At 36.8% G+C, this 17,074-nt stretch overlaps 1 protein-coding gene across 1 annotated transcript; it reads right to left on the reverse strand.

Annotated features, from left to right (window-relative positions):
• Positions 1 to 11,414: 11,414 nt before the first annotated feature.
• Positions 11,415 to 15,381, reverse strand: LOC133841671 (facilitated trehalose transporter Tret1). The gene is made up of 4 exons (XM_062274311.1): positions 15,259 to 15,381; positions 13,740 to 14,224; positions 12,501 to 12,809; positions 11,415 to 12,429 (listed from the first exon to the last, which is right to left on the reverse strand). Exons 2-4 carry the CDS (start codon positions 14,221 to 14,223, stop codon positions 11,651 to 11,653), a joined length of 1,572 nt encoding a protein of 523 aa, XP_062130295.1. The 5' UTR covers position 14,224; positions 15,259 to 15,381; the 3' UTR covers positions 11,415 to 11,650.
• Positions 15,382 to 17,074: the final 1,693 nt, after the last annotated feature.

Here is a 17,074-nt window from a genome sequence, read left to right on the forward strand (position 1 = left end):
TTTTTTTCGGAGAGGGAAAACGAGAGAGATTTTTCATTTGCGGCTTCGGCCAACGAAGGGGTTAAAGCCATATTATTCATATGTTTGGCGTGTTTTCATTTACTTAACTTTACAAATTAACTCAATTAAGTAACATACTTTGTGTTCTTAAGCAGCAGTTCAGTCGAATTTCGCATTGTTCATCATTTCTTATTTGAATTAAGGCAAATAATCGAATTTTCAGCTGTTTCATTTTTATAAATTCGTTAATAGAGTTAATAAATTGAAGCTACGCTTTAAATACATTAAAAGGTTTCTTTTTCATGCTGCTTTTACAATAAAGTGAATATAAATTTGTTGTTAATCTCTCAATATCAGTAAACTACAAATTTCATTGAGAGATTTAAACTCTACTTTTGAAGCACCTATTTTAGGCATATAGTGAATAAAAATTTGTTGATAATCCCACTAATTCAGTGAACTACAAATTTCATTGAGAGATTTTAAGTTAGATATGTTAAATAGGTAAGAAAATTTACATTTATTCATATTACATACATTTATTCATCATGCAAACTAAATAAGAATCCAAAGAAATTTAATATTCATCTTTTAATCTAAATGAGAATCAAAAATGTAAAAAGAAAATCATACAAAATTTAACACACATTTATTCGCCATTCAAATAAGAGTCAAAGACATTTTAATATACACTTAGTTGTCAATTAAGTTAACAAAAAACATAGTAAATTATATTGATTTGCCATTCGAACTAAATAAGAATCAACGAAAATGTAAATCCCTTTCCAACTAAGCGAAATTCATAGATAATTGAAAATTTGTAATTCAAACTAAATAAGAAGACATTTTAATATACATTTAGTTTTCATTTAAGTGAAACGAAAACATAGAAACTTGAACACACATTTATTTGTCATTCAAAACTCTAATGTCATAATCATCGCTGACCGAATTATTATTATCAACTCTTCGCATTTCTCTAATGAATTAGAAAAGAAGCAACCTGAAAGGTCGTCCCACTTAATTGTTGCGCTCTGCCTACAATTTGATCAATACAAAATGTAGATATACACTTGTCAAGCACAACACACATAAAAATCAATAGAAATTAGTTAAACATACAATAATTTAAATGCGTACGATTGCCGAAAGTGGAACCGACAGGTTCGCTGAGCTTCTGTTTCAGAAGCAACAACAAGAACGAGAAAAAAAAAGTAGAAAAAAGGCAACCCGTAGCGCTGATGAGTATTAAGACTCAAAAGAGACAAATTAAAATAAGAAAAATTAAAATAAAAACGTACGTATTTGAATATGATTATAGGCTAATGCTTTTTTTTAGTGCAGCAACAAAAGCAACACCAAAACAGCAGCCGCATAAGAGTTTCTGATATGAAACTCAGTCAGAATGAATATAACGATCAATATCGATTTGGGTCTTAGACTGAGTCTGTGACTCTGTCTGCGACTTTGTCTGGGTTTGGTCGAACTGGCCACGCTTAAATAAGTTAAATAAGTTGTTAAGCGGCTTGTTTGGTAGAAAGCTTTCAAAATCAATAGAGCTATAATGGCTGACGGCATGACAAAGAATTAATTAGCATACAATTTTCAAATTTTGTCGTTCGTTCGATTCGTGGGAAAAAGCGGTAGCTCCCATTTATGAGTTATCATGGGGCCGCCGGAAACTCAATTTCTATGTGACTTTTCGCAAAGCTTTGCAATGCAAATTTCGTTCGGAGCTCATGAAATTAAAGCAATATCTGTTCGTTTCGTTCGTTAATTTGTATTTAACCAAAATCCGATATATTTGCATAAATTTTGAAGCCGTTAAATTGTCGTTCATCAGGTGAATAAGCCTAAGCGCAAAGCATTGATTGAAAAAAAAAAGAAATAAATATAAGCAGCTATTTTAAAAGTCGTCGCTATCTTATCAAAAGGCAAGAGAATGATTTTATTTCATACGGCAAATTAGATGCGAACAATTCTTCATTATCTTTATTATTGCCGCTTCAAGTTGTGTAAAAACTTATTTATTTTTGTAAATCCTTTAAATGCTTTTCTTTTTCACATCTCACCTTTTGTAGTTTTCGTTTATTGATACAATTATTTGAAATCAATAATTATTCACTTGCACAATTATTTATTTTTCTATAAACACAAATTTTTTTGCCTGCGGCAATATCCTGCATGGACTTTAGTTTTCCGTATCGTTTCGCGTTCCGTATACGCAGCGTAAACTTCTTGATGGTAATAGATTTTCTTTTTTTCTTTTTTTTAGGGATCGCGTCGCGGTTCAACTTGTCACTCGACCGTCAAAAATTTAACTAATGCCTGCGAATCGCACTGGCAACGCACAACGCATCGATGATGAACTGATAGCCGACATATACTAAACACATATAGTACTATAAGTATTCGTACTCGCGCACTCGTGTTCTTTTGCTCAGCTCAGCTCAGTGTCCGCTGCCCTACCGCGGTACCGTCAAGCCAACTCTGGACTGCCACCAGAAACAAAAAAAAACCTACTGACAAATCTTCACGGCTTCTCAACGCTAACGGGGCGGACGAAACGTTTTTCTGGTGTAACCGGTTTTACGGCAAAGCAGCAAAGCAGCAAACAGCAAAACAGTCCGCGAACAATAATAATAACAACAACAACCGCAGACGCAGCAGCAGCGACAGCCCCTGTTAAACGGGCCATCAGCCAATCATCGTTGGCCTCACAGTGCGCATGTGTTGTGCTGAAGTCAGCGGGTCTTCTCATTGGTCGAATGCGTGGCTGGATCATCTGCTATGCTCTGCCAGAGGTCTTGGGCAGCCGCACTGTGGAGCGTGTCCTTTGCACAGCGTGTCCTTTAATTAAGATTAGAATATAATAAGATGCGTGTTTTTGTTGCGGATTATAAATTTAAGAATCAACCAAATTGTTGTGGAAAATATCGTTTAGTGTGTTAGAATTTAAATATAGAAAATTTACAATAATGAATAATTCATTATATTTATTTCATTTACTTTTATTTATTTCTGTTCATATATTAAAAACAACTTCTTAATTATAAAATAAATTTAGAATTGTACTAATACAGATTAGTAATAAAAATGTTTACGCATTTACAATTTAAAAGCCTGCCACAAAGAGCAAAAATTGTAGAATATTTTAAGTAAAATAAAATGTTTCTATAAGGAATGAATGAATTCCTAAAATTACTATTTGGATCTTTTGCATCTCAATAATAAGTAAATTGACGAGTTTTTCAATATCTACATATGAAATAAAGAAAAATAAAAAACAATTCAAGAAAAAAGGAAATAAACCTATTTATAAATATCAACCTGCATTAGTGAATGGAATACTTGCAAATATAACTTACACAATCATTTTTTCTCCATAAAGTACAGAGCGTTGACCACTGTGCCCTGATATTGAAGCGTTGCGTTGCGGCAGCCGTATCCGTAGCCGTTGCCGTTGCAGTCGCGTTCCGGCCAATCGGTAGCGTCAACGCAGCACGCAAACGTTTCTCTATACCCACCACAATGTGGCAGAGGCATTACACTATCCATGGATGTGTGTGTGCCTGACTGAGTGAGTGAGTGTGTATGAATGTGTGTGCCTGGCGTAGCCGTTACCCTGGGCGAAACAGCGACGGCTACGGGCGTGCGCCGCTCCCAGTCCCGAATACCGAGCCCCGACCCGGTTGCCTCTCACTCTCCTTCCCGCTCCGACTATAGACTGTGGCTAAATTGCGTTTTTTGGGTGGCGGGGCATTAAATAACGCTTTGATGGCGTAAGCGTTAATTGAATATGACAATTGTCGCCTGGCATTTCAATTGAGAATGAATTCAAATTGGGTGACAGCTGGCAGCGAAAGATAAAACTCCAACCACAGCTTTGCAGTGCGGACAGCAACGAGAATATGGTAGAATATTGGAAATGACAGGACATAGTGTCCAATAGCATGACTAGTAAATCGATTCAGCTCATTTGAGTTTGGCCAAGTGATTAACCCTTAGCCGCGTAGCTGCTGCAAAGCTACCTGACGCCACAAAATACAAAATACAAATACAAAAACAAGTCACCCAAAAGATGCAAAACTCTTGAAGCAGCTTACAAGTGAAAATCAGAAACTGGGCTACATGGGGTGGCACAGTACACACGGAGAGCTGCGACATTAAAAACCCGTCACCGAAACTGCTGCAAGGCAGAGATAAAACTGTCAAAAGAGCACGAGGCCCAAGTTGAGTGGCTCACACTCACACAATCCCGCACAATGGTCCTTTTCCAATGTTATAGCTGCTCATCCTGATTTTCAGTCAACACCAACAGCAAAAGCAACAGCCAGCAGCCAACAGCCAACACGAAGCACCAGCAGCAGCTGCTGCCCTGTCTTTTCTCATTCAACCAAGCGCGAGGTAATAAGATCAAATGAGTCAGCCGTGCGAATAGAAGCGACGCCCAACACACACACCCAGTGAATATAGTCAAACCTCAGCCCAGGACACTTTGCTTGTTCTGCTATCCAGACTGTCCGCCTGTCTGTCTCTCCGGCACACTCTGACGCTCTGACGCTCTCTGACAACAATGCGATTATGTGACCAAGGACTTTTCAAGTGGCTCATCGCAGTAGTAGTAATAGTAGCTGCAATTACTCACACTCTGCCCAAAAAACACGCCCCAATTAAGGTCAAACACTCAAATCTGTGTGGGAAGTTCATTTTGTAATCCCTTTCACTCCACAAAAAATGAGCAACCGGAAGTGGAAGTTTGCTCGTTGCGCACTCTAGCCAGAACGCCTTCCCGCCCATCACAAAAAGAGGGCGGTAAATCGGCTTAACTTCTTCCGATTGACTTGCTTTCCCAGCATATTGCTGCCTGTCGCGATGTCTATCTCCAAAATTACAATCGCTTATATTGTAATTGAATTGAAAGCTGTTGGCAGGCGACCTCAAAGTACTCGTAAATCGTGCCAACACTTATAAAGATAATCGACGCTGTCTACGATTTATTTAATTTTTTCGTAATTTCTGTAAGCGCTTCTTTATTGTTTTGCGTGTTATCAGCTCATTGCAAATAAATATCAACAAAGTTTTAAATATAAACAGTATGTAAACGTGTTTAACAGGAGTTTATTTTTTAGTCTTATTTAACTACTTCTGTAGTTAAAATATTGATCGTTATTGATTGCAATTATTACACATTTTCTATAAATAATCATAGGTTACATGCACTAAAGACAACAGTCAATTTTACTTATTTAATTATGAATAGCTATAAATATAGTCGACTAATATGACTACATATACTTTAATATAAATTACAAATTTTAATAGAACTGCAAAACAAATTTGTATTATATGAAGATGGAAGTTTTAACTAGAACTCAAATGTTGTTTTATTGAATAGAATTTAAGATACATAAGATAGGGATTAGAGAGTATATAGCATTTAAAATATAAATAATCAATATTTGCCTTGCAGTTATTCTTTAAAAATCTTACAGATTAAAGTGTGTCTTAATAGTACACTGTTTATATATACGAAATGTACTTTATATAAAAATAAATCCTTTATAAACGTTGGCAAAACCATGTAACATACTACATACATGTATAATAAATAACTGAAAGAGATACACGCCACATTATAATATATTAAGACAGAAATGTTGACTGGAACATTAAAGGGTTTTTTATTTAATAGAATTTAATATACATAAGTTATAAATTAGAGTGTGATAAGAAATATATTATTGCATTTTTTTCACAAAAATTGTAAATATTAGAATATATCTAAAATATTTTAAATAATATACTTCACAGTTCTTCTATAAAATAACAGTTAATAAAATGAAAGAGGTGCAAGCCAAATTATAAAACTCATAAGGAAGCCTCACTATATATTCATCTTTGCTTTTTAAGGACTACATCTTAATAACTGTCGATGGCGTATTTAATATTTTGACTTGGCGTGATTATATCGTATGTTCTCGCTTCATTATTTCTTTATGCAATTAGGCAAACTCCAAGCTCGTGCCCGCGGACAGTCTGCCAAAATGACTGGAAGGCAGATTTCATGGTCATTAATAAGAAACTGCGTCTGCCGTTGCCAATTCTCTGTTGCCAATGCCAATGCTGTGTTCGTTGGCCGCGATACAGCGCCAGAGGCTAAAGACATCAGCTACTGTTGAAGAATTTGCAAATTGGCTGCTTTCGACTAAGAAGCAAAAAGTTGGCGTTTATTTTGTGTGGGTGCTTGAGAGCACTGCACTCTCTCAGAGTAGACGAAATTAACGATTTTTGTTGATGCGATCGATGGTCAGCAGATATGGCCAAACATTCTACATGTATATTTTCAAATTGCAGGGGCGGTCTAATTGACGGTTCGGCTACCAAGTTAGGTATACTTTTGTGCGGCATTGCAATCACCAGATGCCACAGCGAACACAACATTTTTTTTGTGTCTTTTAGTTTTCGTTATAAAAAAAGACGACGATTTTTTTTCTTTGAGAGAGAAAGAGAGTAAATTGGCGCAGGTTACACATGTGCCCAAATCATGAGCATTGATGTAGACTCTCCCTTTTGCAGTAATAATAATTTCCACTCAACGTTCTGCGTTGATGGATGCAGCACGGACAGCGTGCCAGACAGGACAAGTTGCAGCAGGCTCTGGCATGCACCTTGCGTCAGGGATGCGTCTGAAGTCAGAGACACGCGCCCAAAAAAAACAAAAACCAAAAACAACAAAAACCAGCAGCAGCAACACCTTACTATACACGAGGCAAGCAGGCAGGCAGGCAAACAATCGATTGGACAATTAGGCAATCCTGCAAAACAGTTGCCGACAATAAGACGGATAAGATAAAGGCGGCTGGACTTGCGTATTTTTCCCAAAAATTGTTTTCAATTTTTTACTGCCATTCGTTGTCCGCCTACACGCGATTCGATTTCGATTCCTCGACTCCAGTATCATAAAAACATTGCTGTCGGAGTCGCAGACAAAAACAGTCAAAGATGTGTCCTCGTTGTAGACTGTCTCCATTACAGTCTTTGCTCTCAAATAGCCAATTAATAAATACGGCTAGCAGCTCGTAAGTTCGAAAGCAAAAGACTGGGGACACCTGCCCAGAAGTGGGACGGATTGGCCGGCAAATCTAGATAAGGGAAATGAACAATTACAACGGACTTTGACAGCAGGCGGCGGCGAAATTGTAACATTTTCTCACATTAAAGGACGAGCCAGGACAACGACGAGAACGGGGACGGGGACGGGGACGAGAACGAGGGCAAGGACTAGGCGCTCCACTGGGCACACAAAATGGTCGTCGAATTTTATATTTAGGGGTGAGAGAGGCTGCTTGTTAAGACAAACTTTACACGCAAAGGGACTCGCAACTCACGATAAATTAAATGGCTGACATAATTATGTCTAAATTGAATAAAGGAAAAACGACAGCAAGAGACTGAAAACAAAACCACGTTTATGGCCAATAAAAACCATAAATTTATTTTATTCACACAAAAAAAACAGTTTATAGTTGAAGCGAACATGAAACTAAGCAAAAGCTTCGGTCTGTGATGCCTCCAATAATGAAGTGTTTAGTAAATTTCCTGTTAATACTGAATTGCAATCGAATGAATAATTTAATAAAACAGAATCATAAAAGTGTGCAATCAGTTCAAAGCTGAAGCAAAGGAATGCCGCCATCAATTGTTGTTGATTTTCAACCATCCGTTTGCCGAAATTGATTTTGAATGCAACGGCTGTGTAACTCATCCAGTGCATCATAGAAACGAATTCGATTTAACGCTTGTCTATGGCCAGGCAACCACAAAGCAGCCACTGAATGCCGCACCACTTGAAGTGGCTCAGCTCAAGTCCAAGTCTTTGAGATGTGCTTCATCCTCATCAAAGTGTTAAAATAATCATAAAAAATTTGCGCCTTTGGGTCAGCATCATAAAGTATCCGTATCTTGGGCTAAATGCAATATTTTTATGAGCAACAGCCGCGGCGTTAAAATGCGGCAAACGACCAAGCTCACTCCACTTTGCCACTTCGTTGGCTTCGTTTGGCGGCAGCAAAGCAACTGAGTCAAATACAGTAGCTCGACTAATTGAAAAATTAAAGTTCAACGACGACTTAGGCAGTCGGACTCACACTTCAATGATTCATTCTGAGAGAAGAGGCTGCGTTCTGAAGCTGCTGACTTCAGGACTGATCGACAGGCGGAGTTACTACAAGTATATTTCCTCTTTTCATTTTTACTACGCGCATATTTCCTCTTTTTTGCATTTTTATATGCTGCATACATAAAATGCTTGAAAACTGTATAATAAAGATTGCACATAACTGGCAGGTAAGGTAATTCATTCAGATTCAGTTTCCCATCTAAGTTGATGATTTAGATTGAACAAAGACCCAGAAAAATTAAATAAAAATTAAGTATGTAACAATATTTCTGCATATATTTATGGTTATGGTTTTCTAAAATAAATTTTATTTAATTAGACCTTAGACAGAAATTAAAAAAAAAATGGTTTGTATTTATTTATTTAATTGAAAGCAAAACCAAAAAAAATTGTCAATATGGTTCAGAAAGAATGTATTTTATTTAATTTCTAAATAACAATTGAAATCTAAGACTTAGAATTGAAATCTAGACTCTAGAGTATTCATTAATAATTGCAAATTAAAATATTTATAGATTTTGATTGTTTTAGAAGGATTGAACAATAAGAGACAAAGTTTTAAATATATCACAGTTTACTTGCACAAGTTTGACATTTCAATTACAAAAATTTCACAAATAAATTATGAATTCATATATTCCTTAAAAAAAGATGCAAAAAAAAGTTAAGTTGTTTTATATTTTTCAAGTTTATCGATCCTTCCAATATATATTTTAGGTAGCAAGTGACATATACTTGCATTTTTGTTGCATAAGACTTATCAGCCATCAGATTACAAACGTGTTGAAATAAACTTACGATTACACACATTTGTTTTAAACGATTGCGATTGCTTATTACAACTGTTGTAAGTGGCTTTTATGTGCTCACAAGTGCTAAGTAAGTACTTGTGGGGCAGTTGCTTGGGTAGCCGTCATTTAACGCTGTCTGCCCTCGGATTCATTGCATCAAAAGTTCGCGTTGTGTGTGCATTGCACTAATGAGCCCGTCTGGACACCTTTGGCAGACACATTAAAGAGACGTGCCCAACAAACACCAACAAAAAAGAAACAACAATGAAAGGCACAAAAAACTCCTTAAAGCCGGGAACGCAGATAATCGAATTGGAGTAAACACAGGTTGGCAGCAAAAGTTGAATTTGAGTAACGCTGAAAATCACTTCTGGTTTTTTGTATCGTGATCATGCTGGATAGTCGACTGGATCGATGGATCGACTGTATCGACGGATCGATGGATCACTTGCTGGCAGCTTTGACACACGCGTTCGACGTGCGCAGCTGCAGTGAAGTGCTCTCGTAATTTGCCGTCGATCAGCGAAAAGTTGGGTGAAGCTTTTCAAGGTGTGTAATCAACCAACAGAGATCAGATATATTCTTTTGCGAGAATTTGTTTTTTGGCAACTTGCGCCTTTGGGGTGCAAAAGGTTGTGTTGAGTTGTGGATTTTTATCTGAAGCAAGTACATAAAATGCGCTAGCTTGAGGTGAGCCAAGGAGATGCATTTAGAAATGCTGTTGTTATCCCGTGTCGCCAGGCAATAAATTATCTGTTTAAATGACCCACAACTCATTGTCAACACACACAGACAGACACAAAAGAGTGATGTCAAAAATGCAATGTATTGGCTTATAAACATAATCAAAATCGCATCAAAACAAAAGCGAAAACATGCACGACATGCTGCGTCGTTGATGATGACAGCAGGACAACGGGAGATCGGGAATATCATCCCTAACACAGGACTACTCTGAGGTTTACGCTTGGCTGCCCACAAAAGGTGTTCGAAACAGAGTCAGAAGATAGGCACAGATTGGCATTATTAGAATGCGCATATGTTGTGTCAACATCTCCCCCTGAATTCGAATTCATTCGAATTCAATTGTTTCGTGGTTCGCCAACGTTACGTGCCATTAATTTGACTGTGGTCCAGGTTGCACAACTATTGTCACAGACACTGACATTTCAATTTTCGACTGTAATTGATGCGCTCAAGTATACAATTTACTTCGTTTTTTTTTGCGACAGGTGTCAAACTGCAAACAGTGGAAATTGCCAAATCACGATTATAAGTACGCGTACTCACAGAACCCAAACAGAACAGAACGATGCTGGGAGGCATTCATAAACAGCAGCGGAAACCTTAATGTTCACACATTTACAGCTCATCAATTTTGTGTTTATCCTTTTCCAGTGGGTTCATTCAACTTGATGCTGCATCATGGTCTGGTCCTTGTTTAGCGCCGTGTTGTTGCTTGTTTGTTGTTCGGTAATCGCGATCAATTTGTTTTTGAGCCAACTTATACTCGGACAACAGTGTATGGCCTAAACGCTTGTCGCGTAAACCATATGAAACTGATGTTGAGCTGATGCTGATGCTGCTGCTGTTGTTCTCGATATATTGTCGACAACGACGACTCGCCCCGTCTACCACATTATTAAGCCATAAAATTGAAAACTTTATATAATTACATAAACGATGCTTTCAACGCCCAAAGCACATTTTCGGGCATGCTGCCAACTGACAACTGCCAACCAATTTTTCGGGGCACACACGTTGTGATATTTTACGTAGCAGCCTTGTAACATTTAATGACCAGAGCAAAATGTGGTTCTTGATTTTTTTTTCGGGATGTGGATGTGGAGCTGTCCTGTCCATGAGCTTGACCAGCCCATGGCGCAATGTGCACATAATGAGAGGGTCTGCCGGACATGCTGCAGCATCCACCTTTTCATATTACCAGCATCGTCATTAACATTAGCTTTAGCATTACCATTACTCAAATTTTGCATGCAACTAAATTGCAGAAGCATGAACAATAATGCTAAAAGGCAGCACAAACTTGCTGGTCAATTTTTTTCTTCTTTTTTTGACAACATGCAAAATGTGAATTTTATTTTAATATTAAATGACTTTTAGTTTCAAAATTCTTTCAAAATCGATATTGCTATAATATTATTATGTTTTAAAGTGAATAAATGCTTTCTTATTAATAATCATATTTTCAAATATTTCAAATAGACAAATTTTTCAAGACTCCCATCGGAGTCAAGCCATTTTTTTTCTACGAGCTTTTTTTTGTAATCAAATAATTTGCAATATGCATTTATAATAATTTCATTCCATAGCAATTCATTTTATACAAATAATGTTTATTTATACGTTTCATAATTTAAATATTGTAAATACTTGGTTAAACTTTTATTTTCGTCTTTTATTTTTTTTTTTTTTTGTAATTGTATATTTTGTTATATGTCAATTGGAGTTGGCTCTAAATAAATTAAATTGCAATTTGTTTGGCTAAAAATCGGAAATATATAAATGCAAATAAGAGTAGCGTAATTTACGATATTAACGTAATTGTTTATATTCAATTTATAGTATGGTAACTATATAAGATATTTTCTACTCGTATCACAGCACTAATTTCTAGCATTTTATAATTTGTTCTACTCATTTTCCCCTAAATCGCTCAATGTACCAGGACATTTTGCATTTCCACTTCAGTTGGCCTCTTGCACGACTTTCCAGTACGGAATTGTTCCTCGATTTCAAGGAGAGTGCGACGCCGAGTCTCCGGCAATGTCCAGTAAATGAAAATCATGGCTCCAAATGACATGATGCTGAAGAACACACACGAATTGTAGATGCCAATTTGGTTCTTTACCCCCGGGTACGTTTTGATGCACAGGAAGGCAAAGAACATGCCAACGGCAACAGTTAATCCTGAGGCCGGACCTCGCACCTTTTGAGGGAACAACTCCGAGATCATAAAGAACGGCAACGTGTATAATCCAAGGGTGCTCAATACGATGAAGCCAACAAGCGCAATAACCGGCAGATAGGGTATGCTGCGGATGAACTCAAACCAACCGTAGCAGGCCAATAGCAACATGGAGACGCACATGCCCAGTGTGGAGATGATGCCAGCACGACGACGTCCCCATTTTTCCAGTACAATGCCCATGGGACAGGTTGTCACCACACGAGCAACGCCAATGAAAACGGCACACATGAATGGATCGATGGAGACACCCGCCTCGATTGAGATTTGCACAGCATAGACAATGACCACGAAAATGCCCGAGAGCTGCTGGAAGGCAAAGAGGCCCATCAATATGAGCAGCGGCTTATAGACCTCCGGTAAACGCAAACAGCTCGTGAACGAAGGTTTCTTTTCACCTTCGCGCAGCTGTAGCGATTTTTGCAGCACATTAAACTCCTCCAATACCTCGGGATGTGTGATGTGTGCTACGGTTAAAAGAGATGGTATTGTAATTATTAAAAAAACAACTATTAATTCATAGAGAATTTACACTTACGCGACTTGTCAAGTCCTCGGAAATAGTTGAGTGACTTCTTAGCCTCCTCCACACGCTTCTTCGACAACAGCCAACTATGCGTCTCCGGCAACGGAATCACACATAGAAGAGCAGTTATCTGATAGCCACAACAAATCAGCGCAATCAATCGAAAGTCATCCCTTATAAAGTAGCCGATGCTATACAGTATGGTAATACCCAATGCCACAGATATGGAAGTTCCGAGGATGAGGCGACCGCGGAGCTTGGGCAGACTTATTTCCGCGGCATAAACCCCTGACGGTGCGCTGGCCAACCCCATGACGATGCCTGCAGAGAAAATATTCAATTAAATCAACAGTTATTATTATTTATTAACGACCAGAAGGGTGGAAGGATTTAAAAGTGTAAATAAAAATACGCCATCGTAATCTGCACAAAATAGTTGTTCTACTTTCAACTAACTAAATGTTCATTGAATTAAATGTCTAGCTATCGGAAAGTAGAAGAGTCATAATTAAAAAAAATGTTCATAAATTTATCTATCAATCAATCTACATGATTATTAGGGAATTTTTGTTCAACTCTGAAGTGTTAATAACAATTGTCTACGAAATTTTTATATTTAATATAGTTCACTTGGTTTTTTTTTAAACTTTTTTCTGTGACCTATCAAGGTTGAAACTTTTTTGTAGCTGCACATACAACTGTCGGGTATTTCAATGTTGATCACTCTGTCTATCTTCAAATGCGAACAAATATAAATATAGTATACAGATTATGCATATATTGGAATTAAAAAACACATGGCAAAAAGCGGCAACTTGTTGACACAAAGAACTAAAGTTGTCTTATTTTGTATGCATGTCCATTTCTACTAAACCAGTTTTCCAAATCAAAAATATCTATTTCTTTAAGCCGGCAAGCTGTGCTGCGAGTTGTTGCTACTGAACTTACTCAACAGCAACTTGTTTGCTTAGATTTTCACTCGTATATAAAAATGAGTGCAAAATACGTTTAGTCTACCTGTGAGTATCTTTATCTGTCATAGCAAAGCATTCCAGAGTGCATCATTTGTTTGATAACTCTGTCTTCATAAACATTTTATTTGCCAAATACTCGTATATCACGGCTGTGGTAAATGAGTAATTTATTTGTATTAAACAAACACTTGTCTAGGTTTGTCTGCTAATCTTAGGCAATCTAGTATACTATAAATGCAGGTCAATGTTAATTCAAAATATTAAAACATGCACTTACCAATAATAAAACGTGAGACCAGCAACTGCGTACTAAAAGATTCCGAACTTGTTCCACTCGCTGTGGCCAGCAGAGCCCATGAAGCAATACCCAAAACATTTAGCACATAGAGCGTACGCTTGCGTCCTATTTTATCCAGCAATACACCCGACAATAAACCACCTAAGGGGCATGATAGTGTGTTGATCGATGCAAACCACGTAGCTTGTGTGTCAGTCAAATGCACCGGCTCCGTGACATCTTTTAGCTGATGCATCGCAACTGTGGGAATGGCCAGGCAAAAGCCAGTTGATAATACTCCCATATTAGCCAGGATAACCATGAGGGACTGGCGATGCACAGCTCGGGATTGTTCACCGAGTGGCTTCGTTTTCAATGGATTATTCAATCCGGCAACAATTTGAGGAGTTGGTCGCTCCCTCTGCTTGCCATTGCTGCTGTTGTTCAGCTGCTGCAGCTGCTCCACATCGGAAGCATCGGCCATACTAAAAATATATAGAAAAGATGTTGCATACTTATTTAATCGAGGATCAAAGCTATCTATAAGTTATACAAATTTATATCTGGTATGTTTATTTGTAGTTTATAAAAAACTAACTTAGTAACAATTTATTTAGAAATTTATTCAATTATATTATTACAAATTATCTTCTGTCTCAAGAATATTATTCAAGCAATTCTTTGATTAGTTTCAAAAGTTAAAATTCAACTCCCGAAATTAGACCATTTTATTTTTATTAACATCTGTTGTATTATCAACTTTGTCACGAAGACTAACGAAATCAAAGCTAGAGAATCACGTGAACTTTGGATGAAGTTCTATGTTAGTTGAACATTTATTTAGTATACACGCGAATAGCACAAAAACAAACCGATAATACTATATAAGAGTGTTGTACCCATTCTATTATTCCACTATTCAAGTACGTGAAAGACACACCTCAACTAATCGCCACTCAAATATGCCAGAGTGTATATTCATGTATGTATGCATAGTACGAGTATGTTTAATTATCTACTGATTACATATGATTTGATTTCGCTCTTACGAGTTAATTTAGACGCCGCACTGGCTAGTCACTCACTCTAGTTAAGTCAATGGGATTAAGTATTCATTGATAACAAATTAAAAAATAATAGTTTACATTCACTGCATAAAAGATAACGCCACTTTGAACGATAATTTTAGCACCCAAAACAAAGCTAATGTGTTGAATGCGAAATACTCAATATTTATATTGGAGATCTCAATTAAGCACGACACTCGACCCATCAAATATTGACTCAAATATCTATGTAAATACACATATGCGTAAAAGCAATTTAAAGTCCGTTGTTAACCACGTGCTCAAACAATATTTGACAACAACTGCCGAAAAGAAGCCAGAACAGGTTCTACTTGTTAGATACAGAAAACCAGAGAATCAGCTCCCCATAGAGTAAATTGACGTCACGATTACACAGGCCACCGCACAAGTCACTCAAAAGAAACGCTCAAAACTTCCAAAAATATGCTTGCCTGTTTCTCTTATTTAATTGTTGGCGCAGGCGCAAACGTTAAGCGTATACGAGAGATCGACGATCACGCCGAGCAAAAGACTTGACAATCCACAAGCGACGAGACTCTCCGGACAACTAAAAATCGCTTGCCACGTTCAACGCATCGCAAGCTTCAACAGGAAAGAGTGGTCGACTCGTTGCGAGTGCTTGACCATGAGATACCCTACCATAATAACAATAAAAGTTTTACTTTTTTATATAAACTAATACGACCAAGCATTTATACATCTGGCATCTGTACATCTGGCCCTCTTACGGTTTATATTCTATTATGTAAAGTAAATACATTTATGGCAAGTCCATAAAAAATACAGTTTAAAATGTAATTAAACAATTTAGATAGGTTAGCCTTATATCACGGAATAGATTCCAGTTTCCATTTATAGTTATAAGCAACTTTTATCAGTTAAGGTACTATATTAGATAGGCTCAGATAACATATTTATTTGATGGCTCACTACAACACTTCTGTGTCACGCCACCTCTTTGATTTAACTCAAAATACAGGGTATACCACTAATCGAATTTATATTAAGCGTTCGTTCAATCTCTCTCCGCGTATCTCACTACCATATATGTAGGACGCTTGTCGGCGATAAAGCACTGACATCGTCATGAGCCAATAGATTTTTTATGTCATGATCGTTTTAATCGGCGATAGAACGTTTTTTTATCAGAATCGAAAGTTCAATCAACATCTGTAATAAATTCTAATGTTCAGCTTTAAGCTGACCCTAGTAAATTCGAAAAACAAAATATAAATATTTTGAGAACTATATGAGTATTAGTTACTAGCTTGCGGCTTATCAGCTGACCTTCAGAAACAATTCAAATGATATGCTTATAAATATTAAATAGACACAATAGCACAACTCAACTACATGTGTTCGTAAAGTCATTCTCCTTATCTGTTTAATGTTAGTTTCACACTTGTTTTCCAACATTTATCAGCAATCAGCTTGTAAATACATATACTTATTACACGTCTTCTTATTTTTGCCAGTGGAAAGCAAATGAAAGTAAACACAGACAGGCAAGCAATTTAGTCAAGCCCTTTTTATCTTCCAGGAATTGTGCATTAAAGTTAATGTACACAAAAATGCGAATTAACAAGGCATGGCTTCGTAAATTATCCATTGGTATTTGTGAGATAAGATAAAAGAGATGATTACAAGTTGTTGATTTAAAAAACCGTTACCAGCAAAACTTTTATAGCAGTCAGCAATTGTTTGACTTCATTATAAAGAGCTGCGCACAAAATTATCGACAAAAACTCTGCACATATCGATATTTCCGTTGCTACTAGAAACGGTCGTTTGGTATTTATTTTATTATTTTCAAAATGTTGTAGCTATTAAGAAAACAAACGAAAGACCTTCTGATTAGGCTTTATGAACAATGAAATAATTGCATAATAAAACCAAAAACTATATTTTCTACGGTATATCAAGTATGCGTCTCCACACAAAGACCGTAACCGGTATTAAACTGGTTAACATTTTGTTAACCTTTTGAAAGGTATTACTCGAATGGCGATAAAAAGTATCCTTAAAGGCCTCAAGAAATTTTATAAAACGGAAATAACAAGGTAGTTAAAGCAATGTTTTTTTTTTTAAATATACCGATATAAGTATATGTAGTATATTTTCGGAATTTTGCTTGCGGTCGCACTTCAACCAACACAGGTGTCAAAAAATAACTTAAAAAAGCTCTTTTAACAATCGATGTTCAAAAAACATCAATGTATCGATAGTGCCATCGCTGCAATTCACAAC

The sequence above is a fragment of the Drosophila sulfurigaster genome, chromosome 3, assembly GCF_023558435.1.
Source record: "Drosophila sulfurigaster albostrigata strain 15112-1811.04 chromosome 3, ASM2355843v2, whole genome shotgun sequence".
NCBI classification, from domain to species: domain Eukaryota; kingdom Metazoa; phylum Arthropoda; class Insecta; order Diptera; family Drosophilidae; genus Drosophila; species Drosophila sulfurigaster.

Excerpts from the sequence above, each read along its gene's own strand:
- LOC133841671 (XM_062274311.1), bottom strand. The coding sequence starts at position 14,223 with ATGGCCGATGCTTCCGATGTGGAGCAGCTGCAGCAGCTGAACAACAGC. Across the intron at positions 12,810-13,739 it reads GGTCTCACGTTTTATTATTG|GCATCGTCATGGGGTTGGCC; the intron begins GTAAGTGCATGT and ends TTTTCTCTGCAG. Across the intron at positions 12,430-12,500 it reads CCGAGGACTTGACAAGTCGC|CACACATCACACATCCCGAG; the intron begins GTAAGTGTAAAT and ends TTTTAACCGTAG.